This window comes from Silene latifolia, chromosome 6 (assembly GCF_048544455.1).
Source record: "Silene latifolia isolate original U9 population chromosome 6, ASM4854445v1, whole genome shotgun sequence".
NCBI lineage: Eukaryota > Viridiplantae > Streptophyta > Magnoliopsida > Caryophyllales > Caryophyllaceae > Silene > Silene latifolia.
This window is the reverse complement of record NC_133531.1, coordinates 105,117,051-105,133,918: the sequence shown is the minus strand read 5'-3', so window position 1 is coordinate 105,133,918 and position 16,868 is coordinate 105,117,051. Positions and strand designations below refer to the sequence as shown.

Sequence of the window (16,868 nt, the reverse complement as noted above, 5' to 3'; positions counted from 1 at the left end):
AGAAGGTATTAGCTCGTCATTCTTTAATGAGTAATGAGTTTTATACATTCAAGGATGATAGCTCCCACTAAATCCCATGTCTTCACATGAGAATTTCCTAACTCCCACTCAATTCTACATATTTCGAAATTGACTTCTCAATCGAAATTTGTCAAGAATATAAATATAAATCGCTTTGCCAAGTTACTAGGATAAAACCATATATGTTCCCATCATATCCTTTCAAAATGCCTATTTTGAAGTGGTCTCATCTCAACCTTACGGAAAGAGATTTTAAATCTCTAACACACTCATGTCATAATGATGTGTAGCAATGTCATTATTCAAATACAAATAATATTTAGAATAGGTCCTTTGGAATACCCTTTCGGAAGGATGTTTAACCATTTCATAGCGAGGTTAAACAATGACATTTGCGTGGTTAAAACGTTGGCTATTGAAGATATTGGAATATCAATCTTTGCAACTTGATCATAACTAGTATGTTACTATGACTCATTTAGGCTCTTAAGTAAAACTCATGATTGAAACTATTGGTCAATTGATTCATAACCTTAGTCAAAAGCTTGTCAAGACTTTACATTAGTCATTTTTCTTCCAAAACTTCTTTTGGTCTCCTCGTGTAGTAATCTTGAGTATAAACTCTTATGATTACTTCACTTGGTCTCTTAAGTCATTTAGAACTAACTTGAGACTATAGATCTCATCTATTTGGTATACTATGTAAATAGATATACCTTCATTCAAATCATTCTCTCTTGCGTAGATCTTTATTTACACAAGTACACAATTATATCTTGCCATGTGTGTTGTGTCCTCATTTTTCTCCCACTCTATCTTTAGAATAAATACACTATCGATTCAAAGATAGCATATGAGACACAAATTAATGATGTTGAAGTATAAGGAGAACTACCTCATAGGTTGACTAATAAAGAAAAAGGATTTCATATATGTACTTGGTGATTGACATTCCTTTAAGAGAGTTCATAGACTCAAAATCGCTTTATAAATGATCATACACAAGCATTAAGCATGTGGACATATAATGAAACCCGTCATTATATTTGTCTATTAGATCACTTTAAGTGAATAATCTTATGTTTCAAAACGCAAGCAATTTAAAGATGAAATTTAGAACATTAAAAGGATAAATGATAAAACGGGTGACTTGGGTTGCAAACCAAGTCACCATCATCCAAAATACAAACCATTATCCAAAATACCTTTCCATGTCGAACACGGAAACTTAAAGTTCTAAAATTCAAAACATAACTTAAAATAAGACAATGAAAAACAAAGCTCCATAAAAGCTATCCTTAGCTTCTCCATGGTTTATCATGCTTGTTTTTCTTTTCCCTTGTCTTTGCTTGGTGGAGGCCCTATTTACAATAAAAAGGGAGATACATTATCACAACTTTGCATCATATTACCTTAGTTGAACTTGAAACATAAAACAAGGTTAGTCATTTACCTACTGGAGTGATCTTTCCAGCTTTGATATCACCAAGGTATTTGGAACAATTCCTCTTCCAATGTCCCATGCCATTACAATAATGGCATTTGTCAAGAGGACCCTTCTTGACTTTGGAGGTGCTAGCTTCACAAGACTTAGCTTTGGTGAATGTGGGAGCTAGCTTCTTGCCCTTTCTCCCATTCTTCTTGAACTTCCCCTTACTCTTAGTGCTTATGTTAAGCACATCCTTGGGAGGGTTCACATTTAACCCCATGTCCCTCTCGGCTTGCACAAGTAACTTGTGCAACTCCTCAAGAGACACATCCTTGTCTTGCATATTGAAATTCACCCGGAATTGCACATATGCCTTAACCTTAGACAAGGAGTGTAGAATCCTATCTACGATGAGTTCTTTGGGGATTTCAACCTTTTGAATCTTCAAGGTCTCGACAAGCTCCATGAGTTTGAGCACATGAGGGCTAACCTTTTGGCCCTCTTTGAAGTCGAGATCAAAGAATGCCGCGGCCGCCTCATATTGACGATCCGCGGAGTTTGTGAAAACATGGTCACAAGTTTGGAGTAAATCTCATTAGCATTGCCCATTTTGAAGGCTCTCCTTTGGAGTTCCGCCTCCATCGCAAATATTAAGACATTTTTCATTGCGGCGGACTCCTTTTGGTAAGCCTCATAGGCTTCCCTAGTGGCCGCGGTGGACCTAGTGGAGGGCTCGGGTGGAGAGGCCTCGGTAAGGTAACGAAGCTTGTCGTCACCCTCGGCGGCTAATTTGAGTTGGGCATCCCACTCGGAGAAATTTGACCCATTCTTTTCAAGTTTACATCGATCCATAAAGGATCGGAGCCAAGATGAAGTAGCGAGAGGTGTAGCATTAGGAGTCGGTGTTGGTGTTGCCATTTGTTATGAAAAAGAAGTGGTCTACAAAACAAAATATAAGGAGTAAAACAATTGTCGTTTTAATAATACTCGGAAAAATGTATGATTTAAACAAGTTTTAAGCATTTTTCTAGTGACCTCTACCCAACTAGATAAATGATTCCAAGACCCAAATTCATATCGACTTAGGCACGGGGTAGCCGATGCAACCTTTATCAATATAACTCGGTGGATTAACTTTTTAATCGATTCTACTTTTGGAACTCTTGGTCGATAAAATTACTCTAATGTTTATCTATAGCCCAAAACACATCAATAAGGGCACGGGGTAGCCGATGCAACCCTTATCAATTACTTTTGTTGAGTTCAATCCAAATTTCGAATAAATGTGTCCATTATCCAAACCCACATCAACTTGGGCACGGGGTAGCCGATACATCCCTTATCAACATGAATTCGGTGGATTAACATTCATCACCCACTTCCCCTATGTAACAAGGTTTGTACCCCGGGGTAGCCGAGTGCACTCCCTCGCGAAATAGGTTTTCATGGTTTCTACTATTTGGTAAGGCTATGTCTCAATTGATTGTTTTAGCGAGAGGTCATGTCAATTTATTATCTATCACGTTTTAAGTGAACTAAAGCGGTGAACTACGATAATTTTAATTGACACGGTCGATAAATTCGATAAATAAGACAATGCATGTTTAGTTATGGCGATTTAGCGATGCATGTGACATAAAATAAAATGCAAGCATAAAAGTAAATAAATCCTAGTATGGCCTTTCCTAAAATAGAAAAACTATTAATCTATTACATATTCGGAAACCAACTCCATTGGTCCCTTGAACTTCGGTTGTGGCACGCATCTCGAGGTAACACCGTCTTTATGTATCGCCATCCTTGAAGAAATCCGTCTTTTGGAACTCCGGAATGAATAAAATTACATAATAAATTACATAATTTCCTATTATACATTTGTAACTAAAATAAAATAAATCTATCAAATATTACAAAACGGTGATACGAGATCACAATAAAAATTACAACCGAATCGATATTCCCATACATTTCGGGAAATACCAATTAAAAATCTAAGGCCATACTAAGTAAATTACATAATTCAAAATTACATAAATAAAAATTATGACAATCATAAAGGAAAAATGCAGCATTATAATATGTATGAACATGCTCAATTTTTATGCTAAATCGCCTTTAATTAGCCAATATCATATATTACTCGGTTTTTACGGATTTGCGTGATTTCAACATTTTATAATCACAAAAATGCATAAACTCATATTTATGCATAAGTTAATTACCCTAACCTCTTAGGACTCAAAATATAGTCTCCACTAGTAATTTGACCATAATTAACTTTTATTTACAAAATTGTTCATAAAAGGACCAAAATTACAAAAATAAGCTATTAAACTTCAAATAAATCACAAAATTTCAAATAAATTCAAAATTTGAAATTTAAATTCATGAACATTCTGGAAAAATTCCATGACACTCATAATGTTCAAAATCTTAGGTTAAAAATTTGGAAATTTTTCGGGAAAAACAATGTTGCGGTTTATCGATATTTAATAAAATAATCATAAAAACATGGAAAAATTATTTTCATTAACTTTTCAATTTTAGATCTGAAAAATATAATAAAATGCAACATTAGACGTTTTTCCTAAGTCATAGATTATATTTTATTAATTTTCATTAATAATGTCACTATTTATGCCATTTTTCTTCAAAAATTCATAAATCATGCTAAAAGACTTCTTTATAGCCAATTATTTTACACACGTCTTGTAAAATTGCATGTGACAACATATAAATTTTATATGACCAGATTCGAAATTTAACTCATATTAACCTATTTTTCTCTTAAATCCATATTTAATAATGAAAAATTCATTTTTCGAGCATAACAAGTGCAAAAATTATGAAAAATTACAGGTTATCTCAAAATAATATATGTGACAACATATCCAAAAACCAAGTGAAAATTCGAAGTATAGCTAATTTTCGACCAAAAATGACATTTTTACTCATAAAATCACATTTAAATGTCATTATTATTAAATATGAACAATAAAAATCCGAAAAATTAACCAAAATATCCTAAAACACTTTAGGACCAGAAATATTAACATGCATGTAATTATTTCGTGATATATCATAATAACACAAATTTTACAAGTTTTATTTTGTTATTCATATAACTCGGAAAAACTTTTAACCAATTTGCATGCAAACAACCGTGGCTCTGATACCGATTGAAGGAAATGTAGATCTATATACATATTTAACATACTCATATATGTCTAATTAATTTGTCATAAATTAAAACGGATCTTATGCATGCAAACAATATAATAAAATAGAGGAGAAATCATGTCCTTACATAGTAGATTTCGGCTATTAGGGCACAAGAGAGATCACCTTTCTCTTCTTGTTCTTGAGCTATTCCAATGGAAGAACAAAGATCTAAGTGTAAGATCTCTCCCTATGTATAATACCCAAGGCTCCTCTTAATTAAATTAATATTACAAATACTAGTTATAATATTAATTCTTAGTAGAAAATTGAACCAAAAATATTTATAAACACTTAAGTATTTTCGGTTTTGATGAGAGATAAAGAGAGGATTTTATTTCTCTAGAACTTATATTTTGGATGAGTTTTTTTTGAATGAATATTACTAAACTCCTTTAGTGTAGTAATAGGTAAAATTATTTGAAAAACCAATGATGGTTTTTCACATAAAAAACCGGGTGGAAGGGGGGACTTTTAGGGGAGCCAATGCATGAACAATTTTGTCTTCACAAGAAAATTAGAGTTGCATGGCTAAGAAGTAGGTAATCATTGTGTTCTTATAATAAATTAACCAAGCACAATATTAGCTACCACTACCCCTTCATTTCGGCATTCATGGATTAACAAGTGATCCATTTTATTTTTGTCAATTGTAAATATGTCACATGTCACATGTGATATATATATATATTTGTTATGTATTTTTAACATATTAAAAATCAACGTATCAATAAAAAATACGTCACATACAAAAATTGACTTAGTAATTTCATAATTACTTATGCCAAAAATTTTACCAATTTATAAATCACAACTGATTGTATTTATAACAATTCATTCAATTTAATTGTTACATTAAACAATCTATTCCATCCGAGTAATTATACAATTTAATTACTCAGACCGTATCTCATTTAATCACATTTCAATATGATACGTAAATTTTACTTCCAAAATCGTCCGTCAATTTTCAAGTAATTTAATTAACTCGTAACATTATACGATTAATTAAATAATCAATTAAGAGTGTTGCCCTTTAGGTATGACCTAGGGGTCAATCGATCACCACCGTCACACGACGTAATAATGTCAAACTCTAGTCGACCAATCATTACCGATATATGTTGACCGGTTGTGATAACAAAATTACTTCCCAATTGTATTCATTTTAATGAGACTTAAACATGTGATCATCATGATCAACAGTCGTGATCGCATTATTGTCGGAGGGCACATATTCCAACAGAAAGAAGCCAAGAAGTAGTTATGGCACATCCTCATTCAATTTTTACTTCCTGGCAGTTATTACGGTTGTGTGAATAATACTTACCTTATTCAATCAAGTTCTTTACATTTGACCAAATTTCTTTTTAAATATTTGGTCAAATATAGTATACGTTAGAATGGAGGGAGTACTATAAATAAAACAAATAAAACTATTTGTTCCCTTGTTTGTTGAAAGATTTACCTAGGTTGACATTGATAACAGCGGGTTTATCCTTATTTTGTAGCAATTCTGTCTTCAAATGAGCACAATCGATCTCCCCAGAAAATAATGTATCAATCGTAATACACTTCATTCTACAAATCCGTGCAGCTTTAAAAACAGAGAAGTGCGACTCCTTTGAAAGGTAAAGAACTCCTTCTGGAAACATCTCTCTCCTGGATAAAACGAATTAGTTAGTATACATATATCTATACGATAACATTAAAAAGTAGTTGTCCATCTCTTTAAATGTCACTATAAGACAACTAGTCTATTTATGTTAATAAACTCATGCATCCTAAAAATGAATAAAACTATTGAGTGGTTGATTATGAATGACTAATATTTCTAGTTCCCCTTCCTTTAAAAGCCCTTCTTTTGATCTTCTCATGTAAGTATCTCTCCAACTTAACTTTCATCACTGTTTGTCCTTGATAATGTTCACTAACCTACTTTAGTTGTTCAACCTTTATATTCTTACGTTTCCCTGAAATAATTCTATCATTTACACATAGTATATATAAAAATAGTTCTACGATTAACTTGCTTCAATCCTACACTCACATTACTTATATAAAGTGTACATAGTCATTCACTCATAAGAAGTTAAAAAGGTAACTCTTACTTTCAACGTTTGTTTCCACCACTAGATAGTTTTTTGTATTAGTCTAATATCTATTTTATTTCGAAAATGATTGATTTTATTAAAGCGTATATTTTCCAATAGAGTAACCCCAGTTGTTTCAATTTTGGAATGGTTGTTTTCTAAAAACGTTTTAATCATGACTCATTTGTCTAAATTAATGCATTTCGCATGTTATAGTAATGTTTCATATATATTTATATTTTTTTGCAGAAATTTATGATCAAAAATATATTAATAATAAGATACGAGAGTACAAGATCCTAAGATCCTACAAGGAAGCCAGTGAGGTCACTTTTAAACCAAATAAAAGAAAACATCCAAGAGAGATGCAGCCTTATGAGTAGAGCTGACAAGTCTGACCTGACCCGAGTGACTTGATCCGAACCCGAGCAAACCCGACCCAATTGGACCCAAAAATATTGCGACCCGAAGCCGACCCGATGATGACCCGTAGCCCGACGTCACCCGATTCAATAATAAACTCGTTAATAACCCGACTCGACGATGACCCGACCCAGCCAAAGCCCCATCCAACCCGATGACTTTATAAGTTATGAGTATACACCCTTATTTACATCACCAGCTAAACGAGGAAGCCTAAGTACAACCAAAGAACATCATGCGCCAAACCAAAGACGCATGGGCTGACTTAGAATCCTTGAATATACGCTTGTTTTTTTGTTGCCAAAGTAAGTATATAGTACATACAAAGGCACAACGTATCTGATTATTAACTCGACTTTTACCACAGTTATGTATTTATACCAATGAAAGACTTGATTAAGGCAAACACTAGGAGATACATTTAGCGACTTAGTTTTAACTTGTCAAACTATTAAAAAAAAGGTGGGGATGGATTCAAGGCCAACTTCACAAAGGATACACCTATTCACCAACACCACATCCCTGCTCCACAGATTATCAATAGTAGATAATTTATTCTGAGCAGCCAGTAAACCAATCACCATATTCTTAGCATAGTTAAAAGAGTCCCAAAAAGTCTTATGTTGAGGAAATAGAGGCCCCTTAGTCTAATAAGCTCCTAAAATTTAGCCTTGTAGCTCTTTGTAATAGAAACAGTCTGACTTGCTCAGCATTCACCAAGATTTGAACAAGCAAGTCTCTACAATGAATGACACTACTCCAAAACCACGAATAGGCAGAAGTAAGTTGAAATTCCCAAAAGTTCGTACATTTTAGAATATAAGTTTCAACCCACTTTACCAAATGGAACCTAAATGATCAACACATTTCTTAATATAAGACGTTATTTGAGACTTGTTCCCGCTTAAAATCTCCTTTATGTTTAGCCCTCCTTCCTCTCTAAGAAGACAAAATCACTCCTAACTTTTGAAGTCAACCTTTTGTCCCCTTCTTCAATTCCCCATAAAAAGTTCTTTCACATTTTGTTTATCCTTTTCACAACATGGAGTTATAAAAAAGGTCATTTTCCTCTATAAAAACTGCCTATTCCAGACCCACAATTTCACCAAGCACAAATTAAATTTCATCTATTTGCTAGAATCTTGCTTATAATTTTATAAAAACACTACTTCCTTCCATCCAAACCAAAGGTAACACTTACCTTATTCGGACCATCCAAACCAAACTACCCATTCCTTTTTTGGTAAAAAAACATTACTAAAGACTCCTCATATACCTTTGTTATTTACATACAATGCCATCATGTTTGTGGCCCTCCTTTAATCAAGTTAAAAGTGGTCATACTTCAATTCCAATACTGCCCTTAACTTTTCTCTCTTTTCTTAAAACTTGTGCTCCCTCCCATGTTACCTTTGGTTTGGATGGGAGGGAGTATATAGTAAGAGATACAGACTTAGAAGAACCGCCCTTGGGAATTAAAGCATTGACAATGTAATTAGCTGCACAAGTCATATTTCCCTTCCTTAAAAACTCTATAACTGCCTCCTTAAAGTCAGGACTAGTAATAGCCCATAAATATTTAAAGAAGCCGGAAGAGTATCCAACAACTCTTGGACTCTTGTTCCTATCAATAACAAAAAGATCTGACTCAATGTCGTACTGAATGACCATAACCTCAAGAATAGAAGCGGGGAAATCAAGGAATTTTGTGTAAACAAAAATTAGGAATAAGAGTGACAAATGCTATAGTCCTCAAAAGGCCATGTAGTAATCCAGGAAGGCCTTAGCAACGTGTTCCTAACCATGAAAATAACTCACTAACATCCCCCTGTAACCCCAATAGTATTCTTTAGTTTTCTAGCTTTAATATGAGCATAAAAACACTTAGAATTCATGTTATTAAACTGCATGTGATAGATCTTAGCTTTTTGAGACGAAGCTCTCATTTCAGCTAGCTTTAGAGTTCAATAAGTTTGTAAACATTACTTTTCCATATCAATAAGAGTGTTTGACAGCCAAGTAAACACACCCCGGTGTAAGGATGATCCACTAGCTTACAACTAAGCAAGCAATCCCCAAACTCCAGCATCTCTCTATCACAAGTAATACAACCCACTCTTTCCTCAACAATTAAGGAAAATTTAAAGTCTCCTAAACAAACCCAAGGAAGGTGATGATCCATGAAATATTTAATTAACTTGATCCATCAAGCCAGCTTGTCCACAAACCTGTTATAAGCGTTGACAAAAGTAGCCAAGATGTTCTTATGAGTTAAGATATGAGTGTCATACTGTGAACATACTGAGAACTCATCTCAAAGATCTTAACCTGTACTAAGATAGGGTTCCACAAAAGCCATATTCTCCCACCAACATAAGACATAATTTGTTGCAATAGAAACCTTTTAAATTTCTTTTTATAACATATTTTTATGATATACACCAGGTTAACCATAATTATTGTATTTTTTATTGATATTGTTAATTTATGCATACACATATAAAAGAAAAGGAAATTTAACTGCCATTATATTTTGCTTTTGGAACTACAAGGATGACATGATTAACCAAAGTGTACCAAATGGTGTTCCTTTAATAGAAGGAAGATATCGTAATTGAAGCACTTCTCACTTTTAACAATTTGGAAAAAATCGTCAAGAATATTACTGAAACAAATTTAATATGGCTAAGCATTTGATCCATTATACTTTCTCAATTATGTGTTAACCTTTTTTGTTTTTATGTTTGTTTTTTGTGATGATATTTTAATTAAGAGTAAATAAATTACTAAGAGATGGAATAACAATATACTCCATTTGTCCAAGTCATTCATTTATGTTCAATGTAAGGTGAAGTAATAATACGCTATTTATCAAGTCATTCATTTATCTTTGTTGTAAAATCTCATCAAAGTGAATGAAGTCCAACCAAGAGAGGAGTATTTCTTTTGACGGAGTAGAATTGTGGTTATTATACACCCAATATTATTCAATTCTTGGGTGCATAGTATAATTAACACCTTATACAATAATACCCAGATTTTTATTTAAGACGGTATTATCCGTCTTATGTTTTCGATGGGTTAAATATCATACCATTTGTACATATAAGATAAATATATTATTTTTTTCTATGCATTCTTATACACACAAGTGTCAAGTGGTATATCTTGATCAGTAAGACGGATAGTATCATCTTAAAAGATACTTAGTAATGATATTGATAAATTATACTATGCTCCCATGCGTATGGTACATGGTACTTTCACCTTCAGGGGCGGACGCGGGAATTTGGGATAAGGGGGACACAAATTTTTCTTAAACAAATCGTCTTCCATCTTATAAGGCATATTTTGTATATTATAATTTTTTTTGTATAAAGTAATAAAAAAAGTAAAAAATTAATGAGTTAGTACATCGAATTTCTATTTTTTTACAAAACGTAATTCATAGCACTGAAAAAAAGCTCTTTTAAGATATATTAAATTTTTTCCATATGCAACATTGAAGACTAGTGACTCAATGGTTGAAACATTAACATTTTACAATTGAGGTCGAAGGTTCAAATCTTGTTAAGAAGAATTTTTTACACAGAAAACTGCGGAGACAGCTGCTCTATGCATTAAACCAACTATGCCACAGAATCAGTATGACTATATTGTACACCTAAAACTAATTGTTCACCCTTAATTATTTTTAATAAAAGATTTAAATCTTAAATTTTTATAAACTAGAAAAAAAATATACCATTATTCATAATTTTTATTCCGGTAAAGATCATATTTGGAATATTTTTGTTCTTCAATTTATATTGATGTTACTCACATATTCACATCACGTAATTAACATATTCATAATAATATACATCTCATAGCATATAATAATTTTTATTCCCTCTAAATTATTTTACATTATGCGGTTTTGATATAGAATACAACATTCATGATCAAACTAAATATTATATTAGATAATAAATATTAATCAAACTATGATGTCATATTTATTCAACTTAAAGTGAGTACTAGTTTTACACCCGTGCAACATTGCATGGGTATGTTTTAGAAAATGTAGTACAATTGATTGTTATTACAAAACATAAACGATATAATTGGGTTGAATTTATGTGTAAAACAGAATCCTTCTATTAACCTGTATGCCATACAATTAGAAAATTGGCCAAAGTTTTTAAGCAGTCCAACAATGATCAAAACCTATAACTCCATCAAACAAATTAATAAGCTCCTACCAAGCCGTACTCCATACAATTTCTACGAATAATTCAAACAATTAAGTTTTAAATTCTTTTAAATAGTTATCTGCTTCTAAACATGGATCTCACACATTTTGACCCAGGGACATGGGAGATTCGCATCCAAGTCGACTTTAGAATCTTAGACGTGGACCCCCCCACATCCAGTCATTGTTATATATTATAAATGTTAGAATTATCGCCAATGCGATTGACATTTGTCGAATTTATTCATTTTTTTTTAATCTGTATAGATTTGTAATTTTTTTTCAATTGATTTGATTTTAATTTTTTTTATTAAAAGAGTGAAAATGAGATAAAAAGTAATCCACTATCTCAATTATCATTTGTTTACCTTTGACTAAAATATCCTTTAAAAATATAAAAAGTAAATAAATGACCGATATAGAGGGAATACGATTTTAAAATTAACCCCCAAAAGAAAAAAAGAAGATTTTAAAATTAATGGAAAATTTAAGAAAGTGGGAAAAAAAATGCATAACTATGTATAATATTTTGTCAATGGTTTATAGCAACCCCTATAATAAAAACCATCTACTCAGTATAGTTTATGTTAATTTTTGGCCTGCTATATATTGATCAAATACAAATAACATTAAGACCCAACAATACCGCAACTCACCTAAATCCTTGTTTCAGACTGATTATTTTCGTCTTTTAAAAAAACGGCATTTTGTGATTAATTATTTAAAATCTAAATAATTTCTGAATTTTGGTTAACGTATTATGTTAGGTTGGGGATGATTGTAAAAATGATGATAATTGTTTTTGTTCTGTTGTGAAGATTTAGTTTACAAACAATGAAAAAAACTGATTGCAAGGCTGAAATAAAGGAAAAGAATACAAAGAGCGGTGGATAATTTTTTGATTTATTTGTGCATGATAGGAAGCTAACAATTATGTAAAAAAGCAAATCTGTGACGTGGTAGCTTTAAATGTCTGTGTTTTAATAAAGATAAGATTATAATTTTTTTTTTGTTATTTATCAATTGTAATTTGTCGTTATATAGTGTAATATAAACTTGATGTAATTTATTGTTATTTGATGCAATGCAATATAATATAATAATATAAAAAATTCATAATTTCATAATAAACTATTCATTATTCATAAATAGTTTAACTTTATTTGTTAATAATAAACTTTATTTGTAAATTATGATTAATTTATTCTGTTAAAATCATAATTTTTTGTGTAAATGTAATATAAATAAATATTTTCGATTCTGAAAAAATCATAAACGTAATTATTTACGTATAAAAAGTTACGTACAAAACATCAACAACGACAGTTTTTTAAAAATTAATTCCTTTACTTTAATGTGGGTCCCACATTTAACAATTTCAACAAAAAAAAAAAAAAAACTGCATGAGATGACGATAAGGACGCACAGAAACTCTCTAAATGATCTTTTATTTATGAAGATAAGATAATAGAGTCATGTGGTGAATATCACACTACATAATACATATTCATCAAACTACACTTTCATATCCACTAACTGACAGTGAATATAATAGTGTCATATTGTGAATATCGTCCTATATAACACATATTCATTAAACAATATTGTCACATTCACAACCCTTAAAGTGAATATGATAGTATCATATCGTGAATATAACGTTACATAACACTTAAAGTGAATATGATAGTGGTAACTACTTCAAAACTGAAAGTTTTTTTATTTAAAAAAAAAATATACTCCCTCTATTTTCCTACTTTCACCGAATTTGCTTTTTGGAGGTGAGTTTTCGAACTTTGACCATCATATCGTGAATATAACGTTACATAACACTTAAAGTGAATATGATAGTGGTAACTACTTCAAAACTGAAAGTTTTTTTATTTAAAAAAAAAAATATACTCCCTCTATTTTCCTACTTTCACCGAATTTGCTTTTTGGAGGTGAGTTTTCGAACTTTGACCATCAATAAATTGGACAATAAAAATTATTTATTTATAATACTAAAATATTTATAATTAATATCAAGGCATCTTTCACGAAAAAAAATTTAAGGAAAAAAAATAACATATAGACATCGAAAAATACGGTCAAAGTGACATCTTGAAGACCGCAATAAAGCAAATGGGGTAAAAATAAGAAAATGGAGGGAGTATAAAATAGGAAGTTAAGAATGAGTGGGGAGATGGAGGGAGTATGAAATATCCTACACATGGGTGTAGGATATAAGAATTTACGTTGTGCATGCCAAGGGTGCAACTCTGCAAATTCACAGCTTATCAATCTTCTATATAATCCGAAAATCAAGGGATTTCAACGTAATTAAATAAATCGATACAAATTAATTATACTATATAGTTTTAATCGATAGCGTTGTGTGATAGACCTGACCAAGGGAATTCAATGTAAATATTTGGAGAACACCAGTTTTAATCGATAGCTTTGGTTGAAGTATAAATTTAGAGAACACCAGAATATGATAATTTTTTTTTAAAATAAACATGCCTCACTTATGGTATTAGTTAGTACAAAGATGTTATTTATTTAACATACACAAATATAATATATATGTTATATTTTAGAAACTGTTAAAAGGTAAATAAATCACGCTAGATTTCCAGACAAATATAATATTCCATAATTATTTCGATTTGATTTAATGCATTTATGTAATATATTTATATAAATTTATAAGTCTCTTAAAATTAAATTGCATGCCTATATAGTAAAAGTATTTTGTTAATAGTGAAAAGAATTATAGTAGCATTGTATATAGTAATATGATAGTACTCACTCATTTGAATTTGAATAGTCAAAGTAATAATATTAGCAGCGAGCGGGAGTAGTGAAAGTAATAAAAGTAACAACGGGAGTAGGTGAAATTATCAATATTAATGTAACAATAGTGAAAGTAACAATAATTACGGTAGAAGTAGTGAACGTAACAGTAGTAATAACGAATATAATAAAAGTAAAATTACTAACAACAAAAGAAAGTATATATTGACAATTAGCTAACTAATCGATTTGAGTAAAATATTAATAGCGGGAGTAGTGAATTTATCGCATAATTTATTTCATCGTAATTTTAAAATATATCATAGAAAATATATTGATGATAAATTTGTGAGTTATGCAACTTTTAAGTAGTTTTATTTAATTAAAAATAATTTTTAATGCTAAATAGAGGTAGTTCGGACACCGGACACCAATATTAGTTAGCTTAGAAGACAAAACCCACGTTCCTTTTTTTTTTTAAATTGACGCTTACGTGAACCCATTAAATGTTACTCCCTTCTATTCATTTTAACTCCCCCCTTTCAAAAAGACACGCAAATTAAGGGGAGAGTTATTTTATTGTAAAGTATTGTGGTGGTGTAAGGTAATTGGAGGGAGGGAAGATATTATTGTGGGGTAAGATGATTAAAATAAGTATTGTTATGGGGTAAGATGATTAAAATAAGATAAGGTACAAGTATTGTGGAATATTGTTGTGATGTAAGGTGATTAAAATAAGTATAAAACTTACTAAAGAAGGAAATGGGGAGAGTTATATGAATTGATGAAAAAGGAAAGGGAGAATGTTAAAATGAATAGGAGGGAATAATTAGTTTAAAACGACTACTATTTTGTTAAATAGTTTCATGAATCACCAATAAAAGGAAAAAAAGTTGAGAGAAATAAGTGGTTGGAATAAAATGGGTTATAAAAACAATTACTCCCTCCGTACCACACCAAAGATAACGTAGGGAAAAGTGGAGTATTTAAGAAAATGTGGAAAAAGTAAGGGTAAAGAAGGAAAAAATAGGTGGGGTATGTAATTGTGGGTTTAATTGTGGGTTAGTAGTTGGAGTATGTAATGACATTTTGTATAAATATCAAATGGTTATAAGGATAACTTAGTAATGTTGTGGTCTAAATAAGGAATGTTACCTTTGATGTATACGTCCGTTTATAGTAAGTGTTACATTTGGTCTAGTACGGAGTGAGTAATTTAATTAAAATAAAAAGATATAGGAAAAGAGTAGAATTACCCAAGAAAGATGCCATGAAGGATTCCTTCAGAGCCACCATTAGTAACATATCCCCAATACTCGTCCTTCTCGATTTCCCAAAGACGAGCAAACCAATCTAAAACCGCCACCTCAAATTTCTTCGAGTTACCATGAAATTTGGAGCCCATGAATGGATCACCAAAGTTGTTGATTAGATGACTTGATAAATCGTCCAAGGCACTATAGTCATACTCAAGATTGAGCCCATATCCTGTGAGAAGACGATGTTCCCGATAGACTTCATAACACATTGCTTATGTAAAACTGCTTTACATAACATTATTTGTAAGTGATAATGAAGGGATAACGAGTTACCTAGATTGAGTTTAGTGTTTTGAAGAGATTGCTTGAACGAGGTGAAGACAGAAGTGATACGCGTATCGGAATAGCGAGTTAACTCGCTGCCATTATTAGCTTCTGGTTCCACAATGTCATAACATTCAGACTGCATGTCACCGTTCATCACCATCTCATTTGCGTCTTCGCTTTTCGACCCAACTTGCGACTCAGCTGTTTTCCCCATTGTCACTCTTACAAGGTTTTTGTGATGCCTCACTCTTTGATCTCTAATGTTTATATGTTTCGATGCTTATGTTGATAGCATTTGGGAATATATATATATATATATATATATATATATATATATATATATATATATATATATATATATATATAGGTAAGATCTAATGAGTCCAACATGGGCCATTGAGTCCATAAGTCCCTCTAAGGGCCATTGGATGGACTAAATGGAAGGTTGAGATGAATTTGATTAAAGGTCATTAAAAAGAAAAGGAAAAAAATGTGGATGGTTGGATTGAGATAGATGGTTGAGATTGAAAATTACCCAAAAAAATTACCACTAATCAAATTTCTACACACTAATTAATTTTTCTTTCTCTCTCTAGCCCCTAATTAATCAGTTTTGAGTTTTAGATTTCAGAAGTGTAAATGTAATGTTGTATGAGTTTTACAAGTGTAAATGTGACGGAAATATAATTTTAACATTTTACAAGTGTAAATGTGATGTTTTACGAGTGTAAATTTGATTTTTTGTGACGGAAATTTTGAATTTATATAATTTTAACATTTTACAAGTGTAAATGTGAAGTTTTACGAGTGTAAATGTAACATTTTTAGAGTGTAAATTTGATTTTTTGTGTCGGAAATTTTGAATTTATATAATTTGAACATTTTACAAGTGTAAATGTGATGTTTTACGAGTGTAAATGTAACATTTTAAGAGTGTAAATGTAACATTTTTTGTGACGGAAATTTTGAATTTATATAATTTTAACATTTTACAAGTGTAAATGTGATGTTTTACGAGTGTAAATGTAACATTTTAAGAGTGTAAATTTGATTTTTTGTGACGGAAATTTTGAATTTATATAATT

General features: G+C 31.2%; 1 protein-coding gene across 1 annotated transcript in view; it reads right to left on the bottom strand.

Moving 5' to 3' along the window:
• The window catches only part of LOC141588428 (serine decarboxylase-like), a 36,988-nt gene extending 20,943 nt beyond the window's left edge, over window positions 1–16,045 (bottom strand). Inside the window, exons 1-3 of the mRNA XM_074409871.1 lie at window positions 15,790–16,045; window positions 15,454–15,685; window positions 6,138–6,331 (exon numbers count right to left, since the gene is read on the bottom strand). Coding sequence (XP_074265972.1) covers window positions 6,138–6,331; window positions 15,454–15,685; window positions 15,790–15,997 — 634 coding nt within the window. The 5' untranslated portion in view covers window positions 15,998–16,045. The remainder of the gene's footprint in view (window positions 1–6,137; window positions 6,332–15,453; window positions 15,686–15,789) is intronic.
• Window positions 16,046–16,868: the final 823 nt, after the last annotated feature.